Source organism: Myxocyprinus asiaticus, chromosome 33, assembly GCF_019703515.2.
Source record: "Myxocyprinus asiaticus isolate MX2 ecotype Aquarium Trade chromosome 33, UBuf_Myxa_2, whole genome shotgun sequence".
Taxonomy (NCBI): domain Eukaryota; kingdom Metazoa; phylum Chordata; class Actinopteri; order Cypriniformes; family Catostomidae; genus Myxocyprinus; species Myxocyprinus asiaticus.
Genome location: NC_059376.1, coordinates 38628520 through 38648614, shown reverse-complemented (window position 1 = coordinate 38648614; position 20095 = coordinate 38628520). Strand labels below are relative to the sequence as shown.

The 20095-nt window shown below is 38.3% G+C and overlaps 1 protein-coding gene across 2 annotated transcripts in view; it reads left to right on the top strand.

The window, feature by feature from the left end:
• The window catches only part of LOC127424610 (metabotropic glutamate receptor 6-like), a 79308-nt gene that overhangs the window by 41864 nt on the left and 17349 nt on the right, over window positions 1–20095 (top strand). For both annotated transcript variants that reach the window (XM_051669954.1, XM_051669955.1), the window contains exons 5-9: window positions 5104–5258; window positions 5756–5896; window positions 6716–6916; window positions 10578–10717; window positions 14762–15385. In XM_051669954.1, coding sequence (XP_051525914.1) covers window positions 5104–5258; window positions 5756–5896; window positions 6716–6916; window positions 10578–10717; window positions 14762–15385 — 1261 coding nt within the window. The remainder of the gene's footprint in view (window positions 1–5103; window positions 5259–5755; window positions 5897–6715; window positions 6917–10577; window positions 10718–14761; window positions 15386–20095) is intronic.

Genomic DNA, 20095 nt, shown 5'->3' with positions numbered 1-20095 from the left:
CATTTTAAAAACATGTCCACGCACGAAAGCCAGAACTTGAAACGACACTTAATGCCCAAGCAAGCCTAATTTTAACTGCAGCATGACTGTTTTGTGAAATGAACGTCTCCCGAACAGACATTCAAAAATCTGAATTTTTCAAATGAATCTACCAAGGAGGTCTATAATACCTGGAAAAATCTATCTAATAATATTTGCGATTTAAATGTTGCTTGCAATAAATTTATTTTCATCAGTGTACATGGTTATGCTGCATTCCATTCAAGTTGGATGTGGGATAATCCTACTTGATATCTCCGACCATAAATGCATTCCATTCCCCGATATTCAGAACTGCAATGCTCCCGTTAGCTTAGCAGGGGTTTGACTCTCATTAGAGATGTCTCCTAGCAACCCAACTGAAAACAATGCTGAAGTGTTAGAATTTGTGCTACAGGTGTACAATTATCAAAAGAGATCATAATGTTTTATACACCTGTTTCTGCAGGCGTTTGTTAAACAAGTTTTAATATCATGTAATGTGGAAACAAACTCATTTATCGATATTACTTAATAAAGTGAATGTTTATCACTTACTTTGTATATCTCCCTGAGTGTCGACATGTTTGTGTGACATCATGCCCCTGCATTTTGGTGGAATCGGAGTTGAGAATTTCTGCACGAGCCTACAAGTTGTAATTCTGACTTAAAGATGCATTCCATTACACTTTTCCTAGTAGAAAGTTGTAAAATCTGACTTTCTGGGTTGAATGGAACGCAGCACTACTTTTCAAAACTTGATCCAACACTGAATGCTCAAGTAGCCTAATTTACACTTAGAAAACTCCTGATGTTGCTATAACAATGCAAAAAGCACTTACCAATTTACTTGAAGTGAAAATCAGTCTACTTTTCCTGTTTAATAAATTAAGCAATCACACAGTCATGCAGAACATCTCAGGTTTTTAAATCCATAAGGATCTCTTTCTCAATGGCAATACCAGCAGTGATGACAGCTGACTCGTCAGCAAGATCTCACGCTCTTCGCTTTCAAATTACGTACATCACTTAAAGCGTGCTTGCGTCACTCAAGGCCAGCTAGAAGGCCTCGACCAGGACATATCCTAAAGATCACACCTACCAAGAACAAATAAATCAATCTGATTGGCTGATGAATCTGACAGTCTGACTTTAGATGCCTATTCACTTACACTGTTGAGGGATTCTGAAGAAATTCTGAAGGCCTGCGGGGGTGGAGCTCAGACTCATGTGCTGTTTCAGGCATGCAATTTGTGAAACAGTTGTCACACTTTGCTTGTAAGCATCAAGGAATAAATTCTGACTGGATAAACTTTTCATTTTTCTCTGTTTGTTTGTAGATTAATTAAGAGTGGAAAGCGATTAAAAATACATAGGCAAAAAGGTGATTGAGAATGAAAGGATGAAAAATATTTATTTATTTGGCATGTTAGGCCAGCAGAGAAGGCTTTGCTGGCCCTGAGAATTTGATACTGCTGAAATGTAATCTAGGATGTTTACCACTCCAAATGAAGGACTTCGCTATGCTATCAAATTACTTGAAATAAGAGAGGGGGACATCTAAAGGGAGAGACTGTAGCACATAGTTGAATTTTGGAATAAAATTCATTTTAATAACATTAACCTTCCCAATCATAGATAAATGTAATGAAGCCCACCTGCCCAAATCGCTCGAAAACACTTATTATTAAAGGCTCAAAATTAACTCTAACTAAATCACACAAATTTGCTGGGAATAAAATGCCCAAATACTTAATGCCCTGTTTGGGCCATTGGAAGGCGCCAGGCTGAAAAGCAGTTACCGGGAAGTATGCTGTCAGAGCCAAAGCTTCAGATTTAGACCAATTAATTCTGTATCCTGAGAACTAAGCAAAGGAATTAATAATTCTGTGGAGGCAAGGCATAGATCTAGTAGGGTCAGAGACGAATAATAAAATATCATCTGCGTAAAGCAAAAGCTTTACCTCCCGCCACCACTCCTGGAAAAATCATCCTCCTTTCTTATCGAGGCTGCTAATGGTTCCAGAGTAAGACAGAACAATAATGAGGAAAGAGGGTAACCCTGCCGGGTGCCCCTATCCAGAGTAAAATAATCTGAAATTAATCCACTTGTTTGTACTGCTGCTACCGGGTGTCTATAAAGTAACTTAATCCATCCAATAAAAGTATTCCCGAACCCGTACATTTCCAGAATCTTAAAAAGATAATTCCATTCTACCATATCAAACGCCTTTTCAGCGTCAAGTGAGATGGCAGCGACCGGAATCTGATCATTTGCCACTGACCACATAATATTGATGAAATGCCTAATGTTATCAGAAGAGCTACGGCCCCGAATAAACCCCACCTGATCTATATGTATAAGAGATGTCATAACTTTACTTAATCGGTTAGCCAAAATTTTTGACAATATTTTAACATCTAGCTGGATCAGGGAAATTGGATGTTAACTCTTACACTCGCTTGGATCTTTGTCCTTTTAAGAATCAGACTAATCTGGGCTTGTGTCATGGTTGGCAGAAGCTTTCCATTCTTTAATGATTCCATATAAACTTCTAGCAAAAGTGGAGCCAGTTCTGTAGCATGAGATCTAAAAAATTTAGCGGCAAAGCCGTCTGGCCCTGGAGCCTTCCCTGTAGGCAAGGCCTTAATTACCTCGCCAAGCTGCTCCAAGGTTATCTCAGAATCAAGAGAATTTTTTTGCTCAGTCATCAGTTTAAAGTTCTAATGGTTCCACAAAGTTTCTAATATCTTCATCAGTAGACAAAGACGTGGAACTATAAAGATCAAGATAGAATTCTTTAAAAGCATTATTAATATCAGTGGCTGAGGTAAATATTTCACCACCAGCAGATTTCACTGTGGGAATGGTAGAAAAAGACTCTCTCTTTTTTTATATATCTAGCCAGAAGTTACCCTTGTCCCCCGACTCAAAGTATGACTGTCTTGCCCTGAACAGCCAAAACTCCACCTTCCGCAACAAAAGAGTATTATATCTGTATTTCAATCGGGCCAATTCTCTGAGGCCATTATATGACCTACGGCGCTTCAGCTCTGCCTCGACACTTTTAAAATTCCCTTCCAACTCCACGAGTTCACGTGCTTTGGATTTTTTGGTGAATGAGGCATACTCTATGATCCAGCCCCTAAGAACCGCCTTAAGTGCCTCCCAAGCCACACCCACAGAGGATACTGAGGACCAGCTGGTCTCCATATAGACACTGATTTCAGCTTTTAGCATTTGTTGGAATTCAGTATTTTGCAAAAGGGATACATTAAAGCGCCAACTATATGATTTCCTTTTCTTCATATGTGGCAACACATCTAAACACACCAGGGCGTGATCTGAGACTAAAATTCTGAGACTGCTCGGGGGTGTCAGCTTGAGCACGGAAGTGTTTTTTAATATCTCCAGAGCCCAAGGTTTTTGAATTCTTTGACATATTGTCCTCCTAGAACAGTTATGGAACAGAGTGTATCGAATCTCACCGGTTTATGTCATTAAAAGTGTTAAAACTAGCAAAGTGCGCAGAGCTCACCGTTCACACGTCCGATCCTCACGTGGCATCACGTGACCTCCCAAGGTAGTCATTCTGAACTCCCTTTTTAAGTAATTTTTTATTGAAAATTCTCTTGTAGCAATCCTGCAGCATGGCCATCATTAATGTTTTCCCTTCGAAGAGCCCTGTGAAGGCATCATTTATGCTGTTTGGAATGCAGTATATGGGTGCGTTCCATTCAGAAGTGATCATCTCTAAGCCCTATTCCCTTCGAAGACTTTACCATCCACTGTGAGAGATTTGGAGTGCTAAAAAGAGTGGGGCTCAAAAATAATGGTCATTTAGAACTCATTTTTTGAGCTAAAGCATGGCGATAATGATTGTAATCCCTTAGAAGTGCCCTCCGAAGGCATAATTTAGGCCGTTTGGAATGCTTCTTGTCGCAAAACCTGACAAACACCCGTCGCGCACAACGAATGATGAAAAACACATGAAATCAATCTGACTGTTCAGACTAAGTCGCATTAACAAAAATCTGATTTTATTTGGATTCCAAACCATCTACAAAATTTGGATCAGGCTTATAAAAATCGGATTTTATACATTTTTGTCCTGTTCAGACAACAAAAACCGAAACGGATTGGGATCAGATTTTTTCCTGCCTGTGAGAAGTGAGAGACTTTTTAACATGGACATTACATTAACAATGTATATGTATAAATTTATATGTGGATAGTTGACACAATCACAATTTGAGATTTAAACTTTATTTTTTTATGAATTTATAAATGAAAGTGATTTATATCCTGTCACCTCTGGCTTGCTAACTTGAAGGTTTGTAAGGCACTATTCTTTGTAAAGCTGCTTTGGAACATACTATATGTATTGTGAAAAGTGCTATACAAATGAATTTAATTGAATTTGACTAATAATAACAATAGTGCGCTGTTTATGGAAAATGTATTTATTCGATGCCCGTAAAGCATACTGAATTACAAAATCACCTATGACAAGAATTTGATTGTGGTACTTAAAGTTGCCGTATTCAACACTTTTGTAGCAATTATTTTTTAAGTCCACTCATAATATTAGTCAAGGTTTGTTGCTGCAATGAGATCAATCAAAAACACTCTCTGCCTGTCAATCATTTTAAAAGTTCAGGTTTGCTGACATGGGGTTGGCTGACATGCCTTTGGAGGGTGGGGTTTTGGGGAGAGTTAGCAAAATGGTAGAAGTTAGCAAAGTGGTGGAAATCACTTACATCACCTTTAAAATAGGTTGTCGTTAAAGTCACCCAAAATGAACATTTTGTCATCATTTACTCACTCCCATGCTGTTCCAAACCCTTACTGACTGTTGTTATTCCTGTGGAACACAAAAGGAGATGTTAGGCAGAAAGCTAGACTAATGCTAACATTCTACCTAACATCTCCTTTAACGTTCCATGGTAAAAAGAAAGTCCTCCAGATTTGGAACAACATGAGGATGAGTAAATGATGACAGAATTTTCATTTTTTGTGTGAACTATGCTTTTAACATGATTTTGCTTCAGTGTTCAAGCCTAATTCTGCTGTTCCTTGTCCAGACAGGTTCTGGAGGCTGCAAGGAATTCCAATCTGACCGGTCACTTCAAGTTTGTTGGATCAGACAGCTGGGGTGCCAAAAGCTCTCCAATCTTGGACCAGGAGGATTTGGCTGAAGGTGCTGTCACCATCCTACCCAAAAGAGCATCTATTGAAGGTTTGCAATACACAGAGTTTCATCCTAAAAACTGTGCAAATCACACTTAAGATTCCACACTTAAGTGCTGAGTGACTCCAGCCAGGTCTCCTAAGCAACCAAATTGGCCCGGTTGCTAGGGAGGGTAGAATCACATGGGGTAACCTCCTCGTGGTCGCTATAATGTGGTTTGTTCTCAGTGGGGCGCATGGTGAATTGAGCGTGGTTACCGCGGTGGATGGCGTGAAGCCTCCACACGCGCTATGTCTCCGTGGTGACGCGCTCAACAAGCCACGTGATAAGATGCGCGGGTTGACTGTCTCAGACGCGGAGGCAACTGGGATTTGTCCTCCGCCACCCGGACTGAGGCAAATCACTACGCCACCACGAGGACTTAGAGCGCATTGGGAATTGGGCATTCCAAATTGGGAGAAAAAGGGGAAAAATCCCCCCCCCAAAAAAAAGATTCCACTTTTGAGTTCTGTAATCATGTTAGTATCCCTCTACTTTTCGCTCAGGGTTTGACCAGTACTTCACCACTCGATCCTTGGAGAACAACCGCAGAAATATCTGGTTTGCTGAATTTTGGGAGGACGACTTTAGGTGTAAACTGACACGTCCAGGTATCAAGATTGATCCGGAAAAAAAGAAATGTACAGGTGAGAGTTCCTGATAGCTTAGAGAGACTTTTTTGGGTTAAAAAGGGATGATTCACCCAAAAATGAAAATTCTGTCTTCATTTACTCATTCACATGTCATTTTAAACCTACATTATATGCTGCTATGTTTTCTGTGGTAACCTACACAAAAGTGTTTTCTTTAAATAATCTTCATGCAGCTCTTGTCCATACAATGACAGTTCATAGTGACAGTACATATGTCAAGCTCCAAAAATAGTCTATGCTAAATTCCAAATCTTTTGGCGCCAAGCTCTGAAATGTCATTCATATCCGAGTTTAGACTGAAAAATAGCATGGTGAGGTGTCATTCGAGGTTTGATGTCATTGGCACCAAAGGCCATTGTTTCTTATGTATGTCGTAACCAAATGTGAAACATCACTTTAAATATGCAGAATAGAGAATGGCATTTGAGAGCTGCAGCCGAGGAGAATATTTTCAGTGAATAATGACTTAAATTTTGGCCTGTTCCTCACACAAAACTGTCATAGAATATAGCTTTTATGGTCAAATGGACTATTTTAATAGTAATGTCATGGTGTTTTTTTGTCCTTTTTGGAGCTTGACAGACATAATCATAATGTTGTTGTATGGAACATTGTTGGGTGAAAAGTCTCCTTTTGTGTTTGACGGAAAAATGTAACAGCATACTGGTTTGGAACGATATTAGGGTGAGTAAACAGAATTTTCTATAAAATAGAATGAGACAGAATTTTAATTTTTGGGTGAACTATTCCTTTAGAATCTCTTGTAGTGATCTCTTTGTCTTAATTTTACCCATTTTTCTCTCTCTCTCTTAGGAGAAGAACGGATCAGTCGCGATTCCCATTACGAGCAGGAGGGAAAGGTTCAATTTGTAATTGATGCAGTATACGCCATGGCTCACGCTTTGCACAACATGCATCAGGATCTGTGCCCAGGAGCCGCAGGTGTGTGTGATAAGATGGACACAGTGGAGGGACGCTTGTTGCTTAGCTACATCCGCTCCGTCAACTTCAATGGTGAGTCAACATCACACCAGATCAGCATCACCAAAACACAAGACATGACTGGCATCAGTAGTGGCATCAGGCTGGATGCCAGCCGTTTGAGTTCAAAGGATAAAACCAAACCCTGTTTGTTGTGCCTCATAATAATATTTGGTATGAACAAAATAACAAATTCAATCATTATTTACTCACTCTTGCGTCATTTCAAACCTGTACAATGGCGTAGATTTGGCTTGGGGGGGGTCATACCATCCCCCCTAAAATCTACGCCCCTGAACCTGTATGACTTTCTTTTTTTCATAATAGCACCTTAAAGTACCTTAAAATCCTTGACTTGTCTTGACTTGTTTTGACTTCACAAGAGGGTCTTGAGAACTAATAAACACATGGAACAAGAGGGCCACATGACAAAACAGCGAAATCACATGACAAAGACAGGAACAGGAAAGAGGGAACTAAGGCAAGACATGGGCTGAGTTAAGAATGACATACTACCCATACTACTCTTACTACTTCTGCCATACAGTATGTGTCTATGGCAGAAATAGCATGAGTAGTATGGTAGTATGCAATTTCAAACTCAGCCATGGAGACTAAACTACAAAATAAAAGACATGATATGAAACATGAACAAAAACACACAAACAGGCTACACAGATCGAAATTTAAGTTGTTATTAATTAAAATCTTCCTCTCCTCCGTATATGGGTGTGCCTGAAGCAGAATACCTAACTAGGAAATGCACAAAAATGGCTTTTAATCGATTAATGAATAATCTCGAATAACAGAAAAACTATTCGTTAGAATGATCTGACCAAAATAAGTGTAGAGTGACATTTTCATTGGCATTAGTGGAGACGAATTGTGGTCAATAACACCAAGAACGTCTATTTTTTTTTTGTTGCCCTTTTTCTCCCAATTTGGAATGCCCAGTTTCCAATGTGCTTTTAAGTCCTCGTGGTCGTGTAGTGATTTGCCTCAGTCCGGGTGGCGGAGGATGAATCCCATTTGCCTCCGCATCTGAGACAGTAAACCCGTGCATCTTATCATGTGGCTTGTTGCCACGGAGACATAGTGCGTGTGGAGGCTTCATGCCATCCACCGCACTATGCTCAATTCACTACGAGGCAACTACGCTCAACTCACCACGTGCCACCAAGAACGAACCACATTATAGTGACCATGAGGAGTTTACCCCATGTGACTCTACCCTCCCTGGCTGGAGTCACTCAGCACACCCTTGGATTCGAACTAGCGAGCTAGCAATCTCCAGGGGTGGTAGCCAGCATTTTTTACCACTGAGCCACCCACCAAGGCCCTCACCAAGAATGTCTATTAAAAAAGTAAATAGTGTCAAATTTTATTTCACACTGACTATAAATGCAGCATTTGCTCATGACTTTACAGTACAGGTGTGGTAGTTCAGTATAAACTTATCTTTCTGCATTATCCACTCATGCAAATCTCTGGCAAATAAATCCACCTTTGCTCTGATGTTCTGAAGCTTTCCATGAAGGAATTCCCATTAAAAGACCCCCCCACACACACACTTCTTCCAGTGTGACTGTCATTTTGAAAACATTTTGTTGAGAGCTTGCCTGGAGGGAATCGGCTGAACAAGCAATATGCATTATTGCACAGAGAAAAAAAATCTCATGAAAATAAACCTTATTTTCACCCCAGAATTTCAAATGAAGCTGTCTTCAACTTTCGCTGAAGCTGAAAGTGGAGATTTAGAGGAAAAAAAGGACTTAAATATTGTTCTGTTTCTCACCCACACCTATTATATCACTTCTGAAGATATGGATTTAACCACTGGAGTCTTATAGATTAGGTCTATGTTTCCTTTATTTGATTTTTGGAGCTACAAAGGTCTGATCACCATTCACTTGCATTGTATGGACCTACAGAGCTGAGATTTTTTTTTTTTTAATCTTTGTTTGTGTTCTGCAGAAGAAAGAAAGTCATACACATCTGGGATGGCATAAGGGTGAGTAAATGATGAGAGAATTTTCATTTTTGGGTGAAATATCCCTTTAAGGAAAACACTCGTAAAGCTGCATGGTTAAAACATGGCAGTAACTTTCATTTAAGAAAAAAATATGCATGTTGATCACAAATCTAGCCAAATATTTGTCTCTTCTAATGCAGAACACACCCAAGAATCAAGAGAATCAAACTGATTCTGTACTGGACTTTAATGTTTGTGCATCTTATTTGGAGACTTATTTTCATATAACTTCCAAAGTTTGACTTCTGATTTATTGTATGTTACAACTTTATGTTATGGATGTTTATAGGAAGACATTGCTTTTGTAACTTAACTTAAAGCAAGCAAATACTATTTATAATGGCATATTATCATATCATAAAGACTTATGACTACACTATGCTGCTTTTGCATGACATTACTTATGTAATTAACTTTATTAACTTCTGCTGATAAAATTGGATGTTGATCGTGTTATTATGTATTATACTCTTTAAGGTATAACTATGAATAGGTACTGTAAGTATTATAATAGATTATAACTGCAGTTACAATTATTTATGAGAATTTAAAACATATTATTAGGTGTATTACGAGACATTATGAATGCAGTGGAAGGTATTTAAAATGTCTTTACAATGCATTATAACTCTGAGTTCATAGAAAGTGTAACCGACATTTTAATAGCTGAATCTTTATCTGTAGTGCATTGGGAGATTACCTTTAAAACCTAATCATGGACTAAAACCAGATAGCACCGCATGTAATATTAAGCAGCATGAATGTAGAGTCTAAACGACAGATGGTTCTAGAGCGAAGTGAAGATGTTCAGGAGTCTCGGTGGAGAAGGGCTGACAGGAAGAGGGGGTGATAAGGGTTTTAAGCACCATACGTCTCCTTACGATATCTCTGACTGTGGTCCCGCTCCTAGCAATGTCAAGATGCCATATTCTTTAACAATTGTTCTGTTTTCAGGCTGTGGTTTCTTGCATTCTCCAATTATTAATTGTCCCCTTTTCACTGAAGTGTGTTACACTATATGGCTAAAAGTATGTGGACACCCAAACACTACAGCCATATGTGCTTGTTGAATATTTAATTTCAAAATCAAAGGTATTAATATCTCTGTATAACAGCTTCCACTCTTCTGGGAAAGATTTTCACAAGATGTTGGAACTTGGATGCGGGGACTTGCACCCATTCAGGCACAAAAGCTTCAGTGAGGTCAGGCACTGATGTTGGACAGTGGGACATGACTCACAGTCAGCATTCCAAATTCATCGAGGTGTTCAGAGTGACTTTGTGCTGGCTAGTCGAGATCTTCCACACTCAGAAAGCCATGCCTTTATGGACCTCACTGTGTGCACAGGGGCATTGTCATGCTGGAACAGAAAAGAACCCACCCCAAAAATGTTGACACAAAGTTTGAAGCACACAATGACGCAAACTACTGGAATAGCCAAACCCCGTAAATAAGAAGGGGGTGTCTACTGTATATACAGTACTTTTAGCCATATAGTGTATATCTATGACACTAGTGGCACCAAACAGATTTCCCTTCTGCTCCGCCTTCTTCGCAAATGCCAAAAAAAAAAAAAAAAAAAGTTTTGGTGAAATATTTACATTGTGCTCTCTTCTTTTATGCTAATGTCATATGAATGCAGATTCTTTTGTGATTATCAGGTAGCGCTGGCACTGCGGTTCTGTTTAATGAAAATGGTGATGCTCCTGGACGCTATGACATCTTTCAGTACCAGATGACCAACACCACCAGTCCAGGATACAGAGTCATCGGCCAATGGACCAATAACCTACGGCTCAACGTAAAGTGACATTAATCATACATTAGCACAGTGTGTTTAATTTGATTTAAACCCTAACATTTAAAGGTTAGATCAGAGTTGTACAGGCTAATAAATAATTGTACTCTTTATAGACATTATATACAATTGGGTTTTCAAAAGACACAGTGGTGTCTAATATTCTGAGACCACGTTGAAAATCTGGTATTATTGTTTTCATTTAAAACTGGAAATACATTTTTTTGAAACATTTTAAAGGAAGAATAGTTTTAACACAATGAATACGAAATATTTCGGATTTTGCACTATTTGTAGGTCACTAATAAAATGTAAGTAAATTATTGACATTGACCATGTTAACTCTTTTTTCAGAAGGTCAAATTTCCTTGCTTTCATTGAAACACAAGATTCTCTTTTCTTACACAAACATTCTCAGATCATGCTGTATAACATGTCCGTACCAGCTTGAGTGAACGCTGTCATTAAAGCAAAATTGAGGATATACCAAATGTTTAGAAATGTATGTAAATTTTTAAATCCAACTGTTAACCAGCGGTGTAAAGTAATTGAGTAAAAATACTTAAGTATTATACCTAAGTATTATATTGGGGGATTTGTACTTTACTCGAGTGCAGTTTAAATGGAATACTTGTACTTTTACTTCATTACATTTCCAAAGACAAAATAGTACTTTTTACTCCTTACAGTTTTATTTCAACTTGAAAATTACTCATTACATTTTTGCCGATAATTTTCTTTCGTCTTACTGGACTGAAGCCGCCTTTTCACTGCATCCAACAAATGACAGATTGACAAATGGCAGTGTGTCGCATGGCGGCTGTGTGTTGAAATATTTGTGCGACTCGACCGTATGTGACCGTCCGACTGAATGTGATGTATTCATTCAAAACTATGAGCAGGAAGTGAGAAACACTGATGGTTTTTGTACTAAACTTTATTCTAAACACCTGCTTCTTCTACAGATTGGACAGTTATGAAGTCAAAATGATCATGATCATTCACTCTGCAAATATATATATAAAAACAAAAGGCTTTTGTAATTAAATGTGTACATGTCATTTATTTCTACACTTGCCTTCATATTTAAATCATATCTATGAATTTCTACTCCCTATTTACTGAATTATTGTTGCTGTTGTTGTTAGGCAGCTATTAATTATAATAATAACTATAAAACCAGCAATGATGATGATGATGATGATGATGATAATGATAATAAAAATAATGGAATCTGAGTAAATATTAATTATTAATTTTATTGAATTCATCCATCTGCTCAACAGCAAGGTTTGGTAGCAAACCTTAGAAGACAATTCACAAAACCAACAACATTACTAACTTTCTTCAAAGCTTAATTTGAATTTTTAGGATCTTATTTTATGTCTCAAAGTGCAGGGTGCTCTGACATCGCAATTCGTGAGTGCCTTCTCCCATGCTACAAACATTGCGTGACTGTGGCAACATTTTAGTAAAATAAAATTATGTGCTTCATTACACGTCTCAGGGCAGTTCTGAAATGAAATGTCCACTGTGCTGGTGCAATGTTCTTCTAAACAGATGAGGTTTTAAAGGTTAATATTCTATCGAGATTGAAACTTACCTCCCTACCCTAAACCTTAAACCTAAACCTAACCGATAGGGTCAGAAAAAGCAAATGCGACTGAAGTTCTGAAGCAACCATGTCATTTTGTGGTGCTTCTATTACACTTTCGGCTGACGTGTGGACTCGCGTGCTCTTCAGGACTCGTATCCCGGTCCTTTGTATGGAATATGCAACACTCTATCAGTTGAGCTTCCGTGCAATTTGATCACACTTAAACAAGCTTGTAAATGTAGTTGGTTATGTAATGCAAATGTTAAAATGAGTCATGCGCTATAGTAAAAGTGTTTATACAGTGCATCCGGAAAGTATTCACAGCGCTTCACTTTTTCCATATTTTGTTATGTTAAAGCCTTATTCCAAAATGGATTAAATTCATTATTTTCCTCAAAATTATACAAACAATACTCCATAATGACAACATGAAAGAAGTTTGTTTGAAATCTTTGCAAATTTATAAAAAATAAAAAACGAAAAAAAATCATGTACATAAGTATTCACAGCCTTTGCCATGACACTCAAAATTGAGCTCAGGTGCATCCTGTTTCCACTGATCATCCTGGAGATGTCTCTACAACTTGATTGGAGTCCACCTGTGGTAAATTCAGTTGATTGGACATGATTTGGAAAGGCACACACCTGTCTATATAAGGTCCCACAGTTAACAGTGCATGTCAGAGCACAAACCAAGCCATGAAGTCCAAGGAATTGTCTGTAGACCTCCGAGACAGGATTGTATCGAGGCACAGATCTGGGGAAGGATACAGAAAGATTTCTGCAGCATTGAAGGTCCCAATGAGCACAGTGGCCTCCATCATCCGTAAATGGAAGAAGTTTGGAACCACCAGGACTCTTCCTAGAGCTGGCTGCCTGGCCAAACTGAGCGATCGGGGGAGAAGGGCCTTAGTCAGGGAGGTGACCAAGAACCCGATGGTCACTCTGACAGAGCTCCAGCATTTCTCTGTGGAGAGAGGAGAACCTTCCAGAAGAACAACCATCTCTGCAGCACTCCACCAATCAGGCCTGTATGGTAGAGTGGCCAGACGGAAGCCACTCCTCAGTAAAAGGCACATGACAGCCCGCCTGGAGTTTGCCAAAAGGCACCTGAAGGACTCTCAGACCATGAGAAACAAAGATTGAACTCTTTGGCCTGAATGGCAAGCGTCATGTGTGGAGGAAACCAGGCACCGCTCATCACCTGGCCAATACAATCCCTACAGTGAAGCATGGTGGTTGCAGCATCATGCTGTGGGGATGTTTTTCAGTGGCAGGAACTGGGAGACTAGTCAGGATTGAGGGAAAAATGAATGCAGCAATGTACAGAGACATCCTTGATGAAAACCTGCTCCAGAGCGCTCTGGACCTCAGACTGGGGCGAAGGTTCATCTTCCAACAGGACAACGACCCCAAGCACACAGCCAAGGTAACAAAGGAGTGGCTCCGGGACAACTCTGTGAATGTCCTTGAGTGGCCCAGCCAGAGCCCAGACTAGAACCCGATTGAACATCTCTGGAGAGATCTGAAAATGGCTGTGCACCGACGCTCCCCATCCAACCTGATGGATCTTGAGAAGTCCTGCAAAGAAGAATGGGAGAAACTGCCCAAAAATAGGTGTGCCAAGCTTGTAGCATCATACTCAATAAGACCTGAGGCTTATTGAGTATACTGTAAAGTATTGAGCAAAGGCTGTGAATACTTATGTACATGTGATTTTTTTTTTTTTTTCGTTTTTTATTTTTAATACATTTGCAAAGATTTCAAACAAACTTCTTTCACGTTGTCATTATGGAGTATTGTTTGTAGAATTTTGAGGAAAATAATGAATTTAATCCATTTTGGAATAAGGCTGTAACATAACAAAATGTGGAAAAAGAGAAGCGCTGTGAATACTTTACGGATGCACTGTATGTCATAAGATTGCATTGTGTGAGGAACAGAGAGAAAAGTAAGTGTTTATAGACTGATAATCTGCCGTTTTTACTCGTGATTTGAGTGAAAGTGGATAAAAGTCATTGTTGTTTTAGCGCCTCTAGTGTTCACTCCACCAGGAAATTGCCATGTTACATACAATAGGCCACATAAAAATAATTTCTCAAAAATGTAGTTATTGTAAAATGATTCTAGGACCAGGTTGCGAATGCCACTGGGGGAGAAAAATAACAGTCGTCAGAGAGAGTAAAAAGGTGACTTAACAAACGGCTCATTCAAACATTCTTTCATACTTTCAGAAATCAGAATTTATGCAATTTTTAAACTATTTTATAAATTTACAGCATATATGAAGTCAAAGAATAATCTCTAATATTCGGGGTGGGCCTTGGTCTAATTTGGGGTGGGCCACCCTGGCTACGCCACTGACTGATTTAAGCTAGTTTTGGCAGTATAGTAGTTGAACAGCCATATTCTGGAGCCATTCTTTATAAATATTTTTCCTGTTTTGTCAGGTGGAAGAGATGCAGTGGACCGGTGGCTCCCGCCTGATTCCGGACTCCGTGTGCAGTTTTCCGTGCCGCTCAGGCGAGAGGAAGAAGATGGTGAAGGGTGTTCCGTGCTGCTGGCACTGTGAACTTTGTGACGGGTATCAATTTCAAGCCGACGAGTTCAACTGCGAGATGTGCCCTTTCGACATGCGGCCGACCCCTAACCGCACAGCCTGCCGGCCCACACCTATTATCAAACTGGAGTGGCATTCGCCCTGGGCCATTATCCCTCTGTTCCTGGCAATTCTGGGCATCCTGGCCACCCTGTCCGTCATCATCACCTTCATCCGCTTCAACGACACTCCCATCGTGAGAGCCGCGGGACGTGAGCTCAGCTACGTGCTCCTGACTGGAATCTTCCTTATCTACCTCATCACCTTCCTCATGATCGCCGAGCCGGGAACGGTGGTGTGTGCGTTTCGCAGGCTGTTGCTCGGTCTGGGCATGTGCATTACGTACTCCGCCATGCTCACCAAGACCAATCGCATTTACCGCATCTTCGAGCAAGGCAAGAAGTCCGTCACACCACCAAAATTTATCAGCCCCACTTCACAGCTTGCGATTACCTTCATAATGATCTCAGTACAGGTTAGTGTGGTGGAGGTGTAGCTCTTTATTGAAGGCTTGGAGCCATTTATTTATCATTTTATTGTTATGTTTCCTGCAGTCGAAAAATCTGAATTTAATTTGTTACTTTACAATAATGAGGGGCTGCATTCCAATTTGCATAATATCCATTCTAAACAGTATGTAGGATTAGAATTGATACTTCGCCAAGCTCCAACCTCCTTGGCTAATGTTGCTCACTCAGACAAGCTTTACTGAATTAATCTGAATCAGAGATTATCATGAATAGCGTGATTTGCATGAAAATTAGCTCATCAATTGATAAAACTTGAGTGGAGCATGATATCACAAAGCATTTTATTCAGGTGTATTTCTTTAAAAAAATTGTTATAGTACGTAATAATTAAACAGTTCAGAGACTGCAAATCAGAAATCAGAAAAGCTTCATTTGATTGCGATTACAACTAATAACTTTAGTGGGCAATTGTCATGAAACCAAGTTTGAACAATGGCAGTGAGGATTTCTATATTAAAATTATTTTGAAATTCTGTTCTGAAACTTGAACACAATTGAAATACAAGTGCTCCACTGTGTACATAAAGATTACAAGTTTATTTCAAGTTTTATTTTAGAATATTTAAGAATGTTCTGGTTAATTTCTCATTACTGCACATCCAGATCACAAAGGACCATTTTCAAGGATTTTCATAATATTGTGTGTTTGATAAATTATATGCATGAGAGAAATGAGTAGAGATCGTCTAAGTTTTCTGAGTTGTTTTTTAAACATAAACTGTAAATAATTATCTTACCTATTATTACTGAAACATGAACCAATACCTTAAGAATAAAGACATACAAGAAAATAACTTGTATTAAATATCTTGTAAAATTTAATCATTTTTCCTTAGCTCAACCATTAGACATATAGTTATTAAAATATATTCAGACTAATCTGAAAAAAAAAAAAAATAATATATATATATATATTTATTTTATTTGGTTGGTATGTTTTGGAGATATGAGATAAATTGTTTATTTTAAAAAAATGTAGTGAGTTATGATAATTTTTTTATATTAAGTTCAAAATTTAAAATATTAAGTTCAAATCAGTTTTGATAATTTTTTTAATTACTCAGCTTTTCAGGTTTTGCGTGTTGCGGTAATGAGAATTTTTCTGGACGTGCTCCAGAAAATGTTTTCAAAAATGTGGAAAATGTTAAATATGTCTTGATTATACTGTAAGCAATGATTTCACACTTCCTTTTGCATGTTCCAAAAGAAAAGTAAAGTTTTGTGATAATTAGGACTGGGTAAAAATATAGATTTTCCGACGAATTATCTCGATATCAATTCTTAAATCCCAAGATGGAACTTTTACACCATGCGCAACCCTCTACTACAATGAGAGGAAATCACTTGCCTTTGCAACCAAATTTCACACTATGTGACTAAAAATGTCTCCACTGGCAGGCAAATATTCAGATCTCACTCACCAGTGATTGTGTAGCAGCGAGATCCTTTCACTGCGTGTTGAGAGTTAAAGTTTGGTCCGTGTGTCCAAAGACGAGATCCACGCAATTCAGATGTCATTGAAAAATGTCTCTTTTAATACCCTTTCTGTTCTTTACAGTCAGTTATTGATCAAAACAAAAACACTCTTTAAAGAACTGCTGGTTCTAGCACATGTCCAACAAATCAATGTAAATTCTTGTAAATGGTACAAATTATGCATGTAAAACATAAACATGTAACAATGTATAATACATGCAATATATTATCATATTTATTGATGGAATACATGGAAATAGGATTTGACCAAAATGATGAAAAACAAATAAAATACAATTTTATTATTTAATATTTTCATAATGTACCTAGTTAAAAGGACCCTAGTATAATTAACAGCATTATCTGAATAGAATTGAGAGCTTGTGATTTGCAATCATTTGAATCAAAAAATCTGTATCAATACCCAGCCCTAGTGGTAATGCTGGTTAACCAATGAAGTCTTTGCTGGTTAAGCTAGTCAAAAAGCCTGTTTTTTTTTTTTAGCAGGGCTGTCTGCTAAAATAGGTTCTTAAGCAATATTGGACCTTTGGTTATGGTAACTAAAGCTACTGTAACATGGATGAGTTTTGAGGTTTTGTCATAGCAGTTTTTCCAGGCAGGCAGATTCTCCTGTGTTTGTTCTCTGTGTAGAAGCTGATAAGCTTCCTGCAAACCTCATCATGTTGAGTGCTTGGATTCACTCCGCTTGTGCCAGCAAACGCTAATATGCAAAAGCAACCGTTTCAGCAACAGTCATGGCTATAAATGTTTGAGCAATTTATGGGTGACAAGAAAGCCCCACTCCTCCATTATAAACTGCATCTGCTGATAAACACCTTTCCAGCGATATAAAATGCTGATTTGAACTTTTACAAAAGAATATTTAAAAAGCCTTTGTAGTTTGAGCAAAGCCCCAGAATTATGTGCATGACTCACTGGAAACGGAGCGTGGGGGAGACTAGATTAGCAGGACGTTAGCATGAGAATGATTGACAGCAGGACATTTTTCGGCACCTCCTCCGGCGTGTGTTTGGCAGAAGTGTCACCGATGCTGTGTGGAGAGCGGAACTCCACCGAGCATTCTGACAGCAACATCTGTCTCCGCGGCAACACGCCGGCCACCCGGCTGCTGTTCCGTTCTCCTCCCAGCTGCAGAAGTTTCTCTGAAAGTTGTGCACGTTATTTGATGAGCACCTTCGATCAGGTTCACACTTTCTAGTGTGAATGTTCTTGTTGTGAACAGGTGCAAAGAACATCATTCACTGACCCTCTGCACTTACACGACGAATGACTTTGCAGCATTATAAAGCAAGGAGAACATTGTATAGCTTCTTTTGTGTCTAGAAGAAAGCACTTTAAAACCCATCATTAAGAGCAATCGAGTTGAAAGTTGGCCTATTTTAAATAGTAATCTTATTTATAGTCTCTCTTGCAGACATTAAGTGCAGTTGTGGCTGGAGAAGACTGGCTAAAATACAGCTTTTCTTACACTTTATTTTATATCAGTGCTTCTCAACTGGTTTTGCTTCACGACCCAGTTTTTATATTGGACATCAAATGGTGACCTAACATTCCAGATGGTTTACTGTACAAAAAGTAAACAAAAATATCAGCCTGATCTCATAAATATTAGATGACTGTGGCGACATTTTAGCAAAATGACATTACATAGTCCATTACACATTTCACGGGAGTTCTGAGGTGAAATGTCCACTGGGTGGCACTAAAACAGTTACATTTTCTCCCAAACAGATGAGGTTTTTAAGGTTAATGTCCGATGGAGTTTTAAATCAACAAATCCTACCTCCCTACCATAAACATTAAATCTCAACCTAACCGATAATGTCATAAAAAGCAAATGTGAGATGAAATACGCAATTGCTTACTTGCAAACATCAGAATGTATCACCTTACAAGTAATGCACGATAGTAAAAGTGTTTTGATGTCATAAGTAAGGATGTGTACGAGTAATTGATTAACTGAGTACTTGTTCAGCTTTAAATATTCAACTAGTAAAAACACTACTCAAATATTGTAGTTCGCTTTTCGTAGATTTTCAAGTTGTCTTAATTAAACATTACTTGAAATGTCAGTTCCTTTAACTTGTTTTTTTTTTATATATATATATATATATATATATATATAGACTTAAGATTTTAAGTGTTAATAACAACTGAGTACAAAATTGAGGCTATGGGGAATACCCACAGTGCCTTGCTTGAATTATTTAATTATGTTTCCTTGGTCATAGGGAACATATGGGGACATTTAAATAGTTGTTACTTATACCACTTTTGTGGTATTATTTATGTTGTTTTGTTGCAAATAGTTGTTTTGTGATGTCACCATTAGAGTGATCTGTGTCCCCTTTGGTCAACTTGAACCCTGTTAACACTATTTCAGTGTGTATTTTCATATATGCATTTATGTGTGAAAAATAAGTTGATAGACCTAGAATCAGTTGTAATCTTCGTTATTTAAGCTGTGTGATTATATGACCTAAATGTGAGTCCATTCAATTCAAATTAATTTGAAAAAAGGATGAAAAAAGTTGAAACGACAGCATTTAAATAGCAACTCTTGAGTTAAGTCTACCTGCATCTAGTTACCTTAACTTAAAAAGTTAAAGGAATAGTTCACCCAAAAATGAAAATTCTCTCATCATTTACTCACCCTCATGCCATCCCAGATGTGTATGACTTTCTTTCTTCTGCTGAACTCAAGTGAAGATTTCTATCAGCTGTTTTGGTCCATACAGTGCAAGTGAATGGGTGCCAAGATTTTGACTCTCCAAAAAGCACATAAAGACATCATAAAAGTAATCCACATGACTCCAGTGTTTTAATCCATATCTTCAGAAGTGATATTATAGATGTGGGTGAGAATAAAGATCAATATTTAAGTCCTTTTTGGCTAGAAATTCTCCTTCCTGCTCAATCTCCACTTTAACTTTAACTTTCACTTTGACATTCTTTTGATCTTTTTTCTCACCCACATCAATAATATCACTTCTGAAGATATGGATTAAAACACTGGAGTAGTATCGATTACTTTTATGATGTCTTTATGTGCTTTTTGGAGCGTCAACATTTTGGCACCCATTTACTTGCATTGTATGGATCTCCAGAGCTGAAATATTATTCTAAAAATCTTCAATTTTGTTCTGCAGAAGAAAGAA